Source organism: Mastigoproctus giganteus, chromosome 3 (assembly GCF_048544385.1).
Source record: "Mastigoproctus giganteus isolate SK-2022 chromosome 3, ASM4854438v1, whole genome shotgun sequence".
NCBI classification, from domain to species: Eukaryota; Metazoa; Arthropoda; class Arachnida; order Uropygi; family Thelyphonidae; genus Mastigoproctus; species Mastigoproctus giganteus.
In genome coordinates this window covers 989,765-1,001,936 of record NC_143577.1, presented here as the reverse complement: position 1 = coordinate 1,001,936, position 12,172 = coordinate 989,765, and the positions used below count along the sequence as shown (strand labels likewise).

At 38.6% G+C, this 12,172-nt stretch overlaps 1 protein-coding gene across 3 annotated transcripts in view; it reads left to right on the top strand.

The window, feature by feature from the left end:
- Positions 1–12,172, top strand: part of LOC150087601 (ras GTPase-activating protein nGAP-like) — a 604,257-nt gene that overhangs the window by 438,238 nt on the left and 153,847 nt on the right. For all 3 annotated transcript variants that reach the window (XM_090369159.1, XM_090369157.1, XM_090369158.1), the window contains exon 17: positions 8,210–8,300. In XM_090369159.1, coding sequence (XP_090225285.1) covers positions 8,210–8,300 — 91 coding nt within the window. The remainder of the gene's footprint in view (positions 1–8,209; positions 8,301–12,172) is intronic.

The following is a 12,172-nucleotide window of genomic DNA, read 5'->3' as shown; positions in this document are numbered from 1 at the left end:
TTTAACACAATTAAAAATCAATTTAATGCAATTAAAAATTAAAAAGAATCTAACGAAAATATTCAAAATGATTTTCCTTCCTGAAGCTGACAGCGCTTTTCGACTATATGTCATGATCACAGGAGTGAAAATTACCAAATAGGGTTAAAATTGAAACTTAAATAGTGATTATTTGTCTTCGCGCATGCAGGTCCACACATCGGAGATCAAATATGGCCACCGAACAGTAACAGAATTCTCGTGTAATTTAATTTCTACAGTTTCTGCAATTAATAGTCGCATATAATTATGTTGAACATTAACTATTTTGGCCTCGTTAAATAAAAAAAGTATGTTTTTCATAATGGTATGAAAGGCTAATTCTCACGCTGCTGAACGAGAAGCACAAACTGAGGCTTCATGTTGATTTACATGAATATTCAGAAAAAATCGTGTTGAACCTTGGTAAGACAGTTAATTAGACAGGTATTTCGAATGAACGGAGGGATGAAATGGAAGTGGGTTTTTTTTTTTTTTTTGGCTGATGCTGCATAAGCTTTTTCTTACGTCATATTTCTCTACTAATTCTAATGCTAAAGACAAGTCGCAATCACCACAAGAAATGTTGTATACCAGATCATTCATTTGTGTTGTGAACGCGGAAAGAACCAAGCGATTGTTCAGTATAGTCCGTATTGGCCGGGACAAAATTTTAAATTTGGTATCTTTAAAGAATCTAATCTATTAAGCTGTTTGTACCACTGTTCAACATATGGGACAGAAATAAAGTATTAGCATTAGCATTAGCATTAGCATTAGTAGAGGCATATGATGCAAGAAAGCAAGCTTATGCAGCATCAGCCAGGAAAAAAAAAAAAAAAAAAAAAAAACTTCCACTTCACCCCTCCGTTTGTTCAAAATACCTGTCCAGCTGAGCCTTAAATTTATTTAGGCTATCAACTTCCACAACAAGGGATGGAAGTCTGTTCCACCAACCAACTACCCCCTGGCTAAAGGCAAATTTCCCCCACATCTATCCTACATCTGTCTTTCCTCAATTTGAATTTATGCCCTCTCAGGTGATTATTCTGAGCAAGAGGCAGAATCCCATCAGCATTGAGCATGCTCAAACCATTCAAGGCTTTATACACCTCTATCAGATCACCTCGCCGGTGCCTAGTCTCCAGTCACTGTCATTTGCAAAACTTAAGCCTTTCTTCATAAGAGCAACCCTTTATTCCATTCACTAACCTTGTTGCCCTTCTCTGTACTCGTTCCAGCAGCTCTACATCCTTCTTGAAATGAGGCCTCCAGACCTGTATACAGTACTCTAAGTGTGGCCTGACCATTGCCTTATTAGCATTAGCATTAGCATTAGCATTAGCATTAGTAGAGGCATTTGATGCAAGAAAGCAAGCTTATGCAGCATCAGCCAAAAAAAAAAAAAAAAAAAAAAAAAGTAACATAAATAAATAAAAATAACCACTTCCACTTCACCCCACTGTTCGTTCGAAATACCTGTCCAGCTGAGCCTTAAACTTATTTAGACTATCAACTTCCACGACAAGGGATGGAAGTCTGTTCCACCCACCAACCACCCGCTGGCTAAAGGCAAATTTCCGCACATCTATCCTACATCTGTCTTTCCTCAATTTGAATTTATGCCCTCTCAGGTGATTTTTCTGAGCTAGAGGAAGAATCCCATCAGCATTGAGCATGCTCAAACCATTCAAGGCTTTGTACACCTCTATCAGATCACCCCGCTGGTGCCTAGTTTCCAGACATTGTAATTTGCAAAACTTAAGCCTTTCTTCGTAAGAGAACCCCTTTGTCCCATTCACCAATCTAGTTGCCCTTCTCTGTACTCGTTCCAGCAGCTCTACATCCTTCCTGAAATGAGGCCTCCAGGCCTGTATACAGTACTCTAGGTGTGGCCTGACCATTGCCTTATACAAGGGAATAATCACCTCCTTATCCCTGCTAGAAAAATTCCTATATATCATTGACAATACACCATGAGCTACTCTTGCAGCTCGTCTGCACTGCTCAGAGAACTTCATATCTGCCTGCACCACCACCCCCAGGTCCCTTTCATTCTCTACCACTGTCAGTGTAGTACCACAGAGTTGATACGTTGCTCTGGGGTTGCTGTTTCCCATATGTAGTACTTTACATTTGTCAATGTTAAACTTCATTTGCCACCTCGAAGCCCATCTGCTCAACCTTTCCAAATCCTGTTGCAGCAGCATAGTGTCAGTAGTGTCCTTGACAACCCTGCCAACCTTCGTATCGTCTGCAAACTTGGACATTAAGCCTGATATACCATCATCAATATCATTTATAAATACAGAAAACAATAAAGGCCCCAATACTGAACCCTGAGGGACTCCACTAATAACATTAGTCCACGATGAGCAGTGTCCATTGATTACCACTCTCTGTCTTCTCCCCCTCAACCACCCCTTTATCCATAGCAGCAACTTGCCTCCAATGCCACACTGCTCCAATTTGTGCAGCAGTCTTCCATGTGCAACAGTATCAAAAGCCTTTCTAAGATCCAAGTATATAATATCAAAGTTATTCCCTGCATCCAGTTCTTTTGTGACTGCATCATAGTATCCAATCAAATTGGTCAGGCAAGACTTCCCCTTAACAAAACCATGCTGTGTCCTAGCTATAACTGAAGTCTTGTCTAGATGATCCTGCAGTGCTTCTTTCACCAGTGCCTCCATTAATTTTCCAGGAACAGAAGTTAAACTCACAGGTCTATAATTACTTGTGTCAGCCTTTGATCCCCCTTTGTGAATTGGGGTCACATTTGCACATCTCCAGTCAATGGGTACCTCCCCTGAGTCCAAGGAAGCTCTCATAATTATGGCTAAGGGTTTGCTTACCTCCTTTGCTGCCTCCTTTAATATAACTGGATAGATCCCATCCACCCCAGGTGCCTTTCTTGTGTTTATCTTCAACAATTTCTCCTCCACTTTGCTCTCAGTTATTACAAGATTCTCTAGCTTACTGCTAGATTTGAATACACCTCTGGCATTCCCCTCGCTGAATAACTCCTCATGTGTGAATGTCGATGCAAAATATTCATTTAGTTTGTTAGCTACCCGAGCAGGGTCATCAACAGTTGACCCATCGATCTCAAGTGGACCAATCTGATTCATCCCCTTCCTTCTAGAGTTTACATAAGTAAAGAACTCTTTGCTGTTTTTCTTCGCATCCCTTGCCAAGGATCTCTCGTAATCTGCCTTCGCCTGCCTAACCTCCTTTGTAACTTGGTTACAGATCAACTTGTATCTATCATAGGCGTCCGTGTCACGTGTTAATTTGTATGTATCCCATGCATTTTTCTTCTCTGCCATATGCCTCATTAGTTCATCTGACAACCATTTAGGCCTAAACCTTGAACAATATTTCTTAGTTGGTATGTAAAGCCTAGTAGCTTCCACGATAAGTTCTTTGAATGCTTCCCATTTTGAATTTGCTGTTGGCAATATCATCAGTTGATCCCACTGTATAGAATTTAAATATTGTCTCAGTCCATTGTAGTCGCCTTTACGAAAGCAATACCCCTTCCCTTTACCCCTAATGGTAGTTACCTCTTTGAGTAACTCCCACTTCAGCACACTGTGATCACTGCCACCAAGTGGTTCATTTATCTGCAGATTCTTAATGCATGAAGAATCACTACTGATAATCAAATCAAGAGTATTACTCCCTCTAGTTGCCTCCCGAACATGCTGATGTAGAAAACAATCATCCAATAAATCCACAAAAGCCTTGCTACTGTGTGAGTGACCAGCCCCCAAATTCCAGTCAATATCTGGGAAATTAAAATCCCCCATTATAAGACTCTCTGATTTACTGGCCCACTCTATTTCTCCGAACAGTTTCTTATTATACTCATCAGAGTCATTAGGCCTATAGCACACTCCTACTCTCAATTTTGATCTCCCAATGCTTATGTCACACCAAACTGACTCGACACTGCACTGTCCAGCGATGTCGACTGGCTTCACTTCCTTGGATTTTATGTGTTTTTTAACTAATAGCATAACCCCTCCTCCCTTCCTATCCTGTCTATCCTTTCTGTAGACATTGTACTCCCCAAATTCCAGTTCTGCATTTCTTATATCTGTGTGACACCACGTCTCTGAAATCCCCACAATATCTGCCTTTGATGTTTTGAGCAATACCTCAAATTCATCAAATTTATTTACTAAACTCCTAGCATTGGTGTACACACAAGTATACATGCACCTGTTCTTTTTCTTAGCTACCCTAACACAACCCATGTGTTTACTTGTACCCCAATGATTCCCAGCAGTCTCTGAAATATCCTGCATCTTATTTTCCAGGCTGCGGCTCATTCCAATAGAAGCAGTGCAAGAATCACTTTCACCTCTGCCAGTGGCTACTGTTAATCTATTAGTCCTTGTATCCCCCCAATCTAGCAGTTTTCCGACCCACCTAACATTGCCTCGATAGCATCAGCAAACATTCTTGCACCCTTTCTATTTAAGTGTATCCCATCCCTGTAGAAGCAGTCTCTCCTGTTAACAAGTACAGACCAGGCTGAAAAAAATTCTACCCCTTGAGCCCTGCACAATCTTTCCAGGGCCGAATTGATTGACAGGGCTCTCATCATATACTCCCTCCTATCGTGTCTGGGCAGAATTGCAGACACTTTCAATTTCAACCCTAATTCACGGCTTTTTTTCATCAGTGACCTGTACTTGTCAAGTAATTCCGCCGGTCTCCTACTCTTAATGTCATTAGTGCCAAAGTATTTTTTGATATTACTATTGTTGGTTGGTGTAGTATTTTATATACCATCCTTAGCCTGTACCCTAATGTGGTTTATTGTGGCAAGGGGATAACCCTGTTTAAGAACCTGCTAGTTAATATTTGTATTTCTGAGCCCAAAGCAGATTCTGTCGTTGAATATTTATAGACATTTAGAAATTGATTAAAGATAATCGATCTTTTGTAGGTGAACAGGTGATAGCTATTATAATGTAGAAGCATACCAGTGTTTTTAGGTTTTCGATAGATGCTAAATTGGATTTTATTCGAGTCCCGAGTAAGCGTGAAATTTAGAAAGTTTAATGACTTCGTATCCGTATCCTCCCTTTCCAATGTAAATTTAAGTCTAGAATGAATATTATTAAATGAATGTAAAATGTCTTGGATAGTACTACTATCAGTAATGACTAGAACATTGTCTAATTACCTGCCATAGTATGTGATACAGTGTCAAATGTATATGCTCAATCGTTGACAGATAGATCTCTGACATTAAGCCGCTCAGGCTCAAACCCATTGGTAATCTAAAAATTTGTTTGTACACCTTGTGTCGAAAGGTGATATAGTTAGCCTCAACTAACAGTTTAATTAAGTGCAAAATTTCCCTAATAGGTAGCTTCATATAATTAATCAGTATCGAGTTTTTATTTAACATATCCCAAATAATATCTAATGTGTATTCAATGTTTACATTCATATATAACGAGTTAACATCTAGTGAGAATAAATTGTCATTGTCGCCAAGTCTACAGTCTTTGAGATTATTAAATAATGTATCGTAGTTCTTAATCCCAAATTGTATTACCTGTCTAAAGGGTTTTATAATGCTATATACATGTGTGGATAAGGATGAAAATGCCGAGTTCCTGTAGGAAACAATAGGTCGAATAGGAAATCCAGTCTTGTGTAATTTTACCTGACCGAAAAGTGCAGGAACATTGTATGTTCTGGCCTTCAATTCCATTCCTTTAACTGGGCCATGGTAATGTAGTCATTTTTTCGATACGTGGTTAACATTTTATTGTATTGATTGACCAAATTGGTAAACAGTGTTGGGTCTACTTCAAGATAAGTGGAGGTATCTGAAACAACTGAATCTAACTTATTAATATAATCAGGTTTATCTAGTATTACCACTGTATCTCCTTTATCTGCCCTCTATATAATAATGTCCTTATTTCTACGAAGTTCTTGTAAAGCTGAACTGTCATGTGCATTCAATTTAGGAAGTCGCGTTTCTTTTTCGTTATTCACTACTTGGTTAACTTGTTGAATAAATAAATCTTTTTGTGGAACATTACGAAGTCCAAATTCAATATCAATTACGCATTGTTTTTTAGGTAGTTTTCGAGGTGGTAAATTATAATTTAGTCCTTTGGATAAAAGAGAAATCTGGTCCTGCGATAGCGTACACAAGGAAAGATTTGTAACCTGTTGATATGTCGGTTCGTTGAATACTGTGTGAGGGGATGTTCGTGACCTAGCTGACGTATTCTGTGGGTACGTTGTGTCTGGGGGGGGAGGATTGTCACCCAACTCGTATGTACTTGGTTGCAAGCCAGCGAATATGTGTTAGAATTTGCCTGAACGTGTCTTGACCTATCCAATAATGTTTGCAATTTATTAACGTGTCTGTTTTTTGTTTCTGAGGCCTGTGCTTCCCGTCGCAAATCTATGGAGGTCTTCAATACAGACCAATCGTTCGGATGTAGATAATTTTTTAATTTATTGTGAAGCTTGCTAACCTGGGAAAGACGAGTCGCAATCACCACATTTCTTGCGGTGATTGCGACTTGTCTTACCAAGGTGTGATGCAATTTTCTCTGAATATTCGTGTAAATCAACATGAAGCCTCAGTTCATTCTTCTCGTTCAGAACCTACAAACATCAGTATGCTTCTACATTATAATAGCTATCACCTGTTCACCTACAAAAGATCGATTATCTTTAATCAATTTCCAAATGCCTATAAATATTCAACGGCGGAATCTGCTTTGGGCTCAGAAATACAAATATTAACTAGCAGGTTCTTAAACAGGGGTTATCCCCTTGCCACAATAAACTGAATTAGGGTACAGGCTAATGATAGGACACAAAATACTACACCAACCAACAATAGTAATATCAAAAAATACTTTATTTCTGTCCCATACGTTGAACAGTGGCGCAAACAGCTTAATAGATTCTTTAAAGATACAGAATTTAAAATTGTGGCCAGGCCAATATGGACTATACTGAAAATTACACACTATACTGAACGATCGCTTGGTTCTTTCCGCATTCGCAACACAAATTAATGATCTGGTATACAACATTTCTTGCGGTGATTGCGACTCGTCTTACCAAGGTTCGACGCGATTTTCTCTGAATATTCATGTAAATCAACACGAAGCCTCAGTTTGTGCTTCTCATTCAGCAGCATCAGAATTAGCCTTTCATGCCATTAACGAAAAACATACTTTTTTATTTAACGAGGCCAAAAGACTTAATGTTCAACGTAATTATATGCGACTATTAATTGCTGAAACTGTAGAAATTAAATTACACGAGAATTCTGTTAATGTTCAGTGGCCATATTTGATCTCCGATGCGTGAACCTTTATGTGCATGTGCAAAGACAAATAATCACTATTTAAGTTTCAGGTTCAATCCTATTCGGTAATTTTCATTCCTGTGATCATGACATATGGTCAAAAAGCATTGTCAGCTTCAGGAAGGAAAATTGTTTTGAATATTTTCGTTAGATTCTTTTTAATTTTTAATTGCGTTAAATTGATTTTTAATTGTGTTAAATTGATTTGAATTGTGTTAAATTGGTTTTTAATTATTTATTTTTTACTGTAAGGTAAGTTTTCGATTTTTTCGTTTTAATTTCTGGAGAGTATCATATGGAAGTGTTCTGTTTACTATATTGAGGTAAACTCCTCTTATTATTTTACAAATATTCACTAATAGCATAACCCCTCCTCCCTTCTTATCCTGTTTATCCTTCCTGTACATATTGTACTCTCCAAATTCCATTTCTGCATTCCTTATATCTGTGTGACACCACGTCTCTGATATCCCAACAATATCTGCCTTTGATGTTTTGACCAACACTTCAAATTCATGTAGTAACTACATGATTAAGTTTCAGTTACCGTTAAATATTTACTAAAGCACTTGATCTGATTATCAGTAGTAAGCAAATAATAATTCTTTTGAAATCATTTCTTTCTGAAAAAAATGATCTGTGCATATCCAAGAAGTTTGTTGTAATGAATTTGACTGTATTATTGTTATTATTAAATTCAATGTAATATTTTATTACATTGAATTTAATAAAATTCATTGAATAATTTTATTGAATGAATTTTATTATATTATTATTATTATTATATGCTAAAGAGTTCCACTTGATTCATTTGGACTTTTATAGGTTTGGTGGGAAAGAAAACTTCATGGAATTCATGAATGAGTTTCTAGAGAGAGAGTGGAGTACAATGAAAATGTTTCTAGGCCTAATATCTGTAAGTATTAGAGAGTATTTTTACACTCACATACATGCACAGTATAATGCTTAATTAAGCATATTCTTTTTTTTTTGAGGGGGGGGGGGAGTAAAGGAAATTATATAGAATAGAAAGTTGTTCAAAAATATATACCACATATTTTCCTATATAAATTGTACTTTTAAGCCCTAAAATATCTTATAAAATTTTAGGTCCAACTTAACTTAGATTACAAAGACATGAATCAATACCAGTATATTTACATTTTATTACACATTTATTCAATATTCCTTCTTCCAACCCCGTCAGTATTATGGAGTTTTAAATGGCATTCATCAGTCCAGGTGACAGATTTCCATGTCACGGGTCCAGTGTTGATGCTGAAGTGCCCATTCTAGGTGCGGTTTCTTGTGTCTTGCGCTGAACATGGGTCACAGCTGTCATCTACCATAGCCTTTTCAATTAAATGGCTGGTGCATATTCCATGTGGATATTGGTCTTGTTATTCCTCTGTTGTACTGGGTAGTTAATTATGACACTGATACATTGCTACTGTGTTATGACACATGACACTCACCCCGGGCTGACCACATATAACTGTGCCATGTGTGATCAGTTATGGTAGTATGACTGGCTCCACAGTGATACAACCATAACCCATTGAGCCAGTTATAGTAGACTTGTAACACCACAGAATGGGCGTACTTTACTATGTTGGCTATAGTTGATATACGGGCACCTGCATATTTTACCGGCACCTGCCTAGCCAGGGGGGGCAGGAGCAGCAGTGCATAGCACATGCTTCTTGATTAGACTGGAGTTCGAACCCGTGACTACCAAATACGGAGGATGCGGCAAGGTCAGGAAATGACCACTGTATATCTCCAGACAATATGGCCTTAGTTGCTAATGCTCCTAAAGACCAAATAACAATGATAACAACAGCATGTTTTGCCCTACACATTGGCACTAATGATATTAAGAGTAGGAGACCAGGGAAATTACTTAACAAGTACAGGTCAATGTTTAAAAAAAGCCGTGAGTTAGTGTTGATTTTGAAAGTGTCTGCAATTCTGCCCAGACGTGATAAGAGGTAGTATATGATGAGAGCCTTGTCAATTAATATGCCCCTTGAGAGATTGTACAAGGCTCAAGGGGTAGAATTTTTCTCAGCTTGGTCTGTGCTTGTTAACAGAAGAGACAACTTCTATGGGGATGGGATTCACTTAAATAGAAAGGGTGCAAGAATATTTGCTGATGTTATTGAGGCAGAGTTAGGTGGGTTGGAAAACTGCTAGTTGGGGGGGATACATGGACTAATAGATTAACAGTAGATGCTGGCAGAGGTGAAAATGATTCTTGCACTGCTTCTATTAAAATGCAGTTGAGCAGTAGCCTGGAAAGCAAGGCAATGGGGATTTCCAGGACTGCTTGGAGTCATAGTGGAACAAGTAAATATATGGGCTGTGTTAGGGTAACTAAGAGTAGAAACAGGTGCATGTATACTTGTGTGTATACCAATTCTAGGAATATAGTTAATAAATTTGATGAGCTAGAAGTGCTAGTCAAGACATCAAAGTCAGATATTGTTGGGATATCAGAGACGTGGTGTCACACAGACATAAGCAGTGCAGAATTGGAATTTGGGGAGCACAAAGTGTACAGAAAGGACAGACAGGACAGGAAGGGAGGAGGGGTTATGCTGTTAGTTAAGAAACTCATAAAATCTAAGGAAGTGCATCCAATTGATGTTGGTGGATAATGCAATGTCGTGTCTGTTTGGTGTGATATAAGCACTGGGAAAGGAAAAATGAGAGTGGTGTGTTATATGCTTAATGAATCTGATGAGTATAATGAGTAAATCTGCAGAGAAATAGAGTGGGAGAGTAAATCAGAGTGTCTTATAATGGGGGATTTTAATTTTCCAGAGATTGGCTGTAATTTGTGGGTTGCTCACTCACACACTAGCAAGGCTTTTGTGGATTTATTGGATGAATGTTTTCTACAGCAGCATGTTCGGGAGGCAACTAGAGGGAGTAATACTCTTGATCTGATTATCAGTAGTGATTCTTCATGCATTAAGAATCTGCAGATAAAGGAAACACTAGGTGGCAGTGATCACAGTGTGCTGAAGTGGGATTTACTCAAAGAGGTAACTACCATCAGGGGTTAAGGGAACAGTTTTTGCTTTTGTAAAGGTGACGACAGTGGTCTGAAGCAGTATTTAAATTCTATACAGTGGGACCAACTGATGATGTTACCAACAGCAAATTCAAGATGGGAAGAATTGAAATAAATAATCTTGGAAGCTACTAGGCTTTTCATAAAAACTAAGAAATATTGTTCAAAATTTAGGCCTAAATGAGATGAATTAATTAGACATGTGGCAGAGAGGAAAAATGAAAACTTCTCCTGGGTCCAAGGAAGCCTGGACTCAGGTGAGATACCCATGGACTGGAAATGTTCAAATATGACCCCAATCCACAAAGGAGGATCAAAGGGACACTCAGCTAATTACAGACCTGTTTAACTTCCATTACAGAGAAATTAATGGAGGCACTGGTTAAAGAAGCCCTGCAGGATCATCTAGACAAGACTTCAGTTATAGCTCGCACACAGCATGAGTTTGTTAAGGGGAAGTCTTGTCTGACCAATTTGATTGGATACTATGAAGTAGTCACAAAGGAACTAGATGCAAGGAGTAATTTTGATATCATATATTTGGATCTTGGGAAGGCTTTTGATACTGTTGCACCTGGAAGACTGTTGCACAAATTGGAGCAGTGTGGCATTGGAGGCAAATTACTGCTATGGATAAAGGGATGGTTGAGTGGGAGAAGACAGAGAGTGGTAATCAATGGACACTGCTCTTCGTGGACTAATGTTATTAGTGGAGTCTCCCTGGGTTCAGTGTTGGGTCCATTGTTGTTTCTGTATTCATTAATGATATTGATGATGGTAAAAAAAGGTAAAAGGTGATGATGTTAAAAAAGGTAAACTGCAGCCATTATCAACACACTACAGGATGGAAGCCTCCTCAACAATTCATGCTGAGGGAAATGGAACATAATCTGCCATGCTGGTGCAGTGCGGGTTGGAAGATCAACTGCATTTAGCAGTCAGGGGCTTGAACCCCAGTCTACTCAAAGAGCATTTGCTACTGCAAATGCTCTTTGAGTAGACTGGGGTCCAACTCCTGACCACTTGGCTACAGAGGCCTGTTTGATGATGGTATATCATGCTTAATGTCCAAGTTTGGAGATGATACAAAGGTTGGCAGGGTTGTTAAGGACATTACTGATGCTATGCTGCAGCAACATGATCTAGAAAAGTTGAGTAGATGGGCTGAGCGGTGGCAACTGAAGTTTAACATTGACAAATGTAAAGTACTGCATATGTGAAGCAGTAACCTTAGAGTATGAACGGTGTGGTACTACACTGACAGAGGTAGAGAGTGAAAAGGACCTGGGGGTAATTGTGCAGACGGTCTGCAAGAGTAGCCCATTGTGTCTTGTCAATGATATATAGGAATTTTTCTAGCAGGGTGAAGGAGGTGATTATCACCAATGGTCAGGCCACATCTTGTGAGTACTGTCTGGAGGCCTCATTTTAAGAAGGAAGTAGATCTGCTGGAATGAGTACAGAGAAGGGCAAGAAGATTAGGAATGGAACAAAGGTTGCTCTTATGAAGAAAGGCTTAATTTTTGTAAATTACAGTGTCTGGAGACTAAGGTCTCCAGACACTGTAATAGGTCAAGTGATTTCCAACCAGTAGGGGTAGTAGGAGACTAGTAGGGGCCAGACGTGTTCAAAGCCGCTAAGTGGATTTTTCTTATTTATTGATTTGAAATTATTGTTTTTCTAAAACTTTTGATTTAAATTTAGCAGTA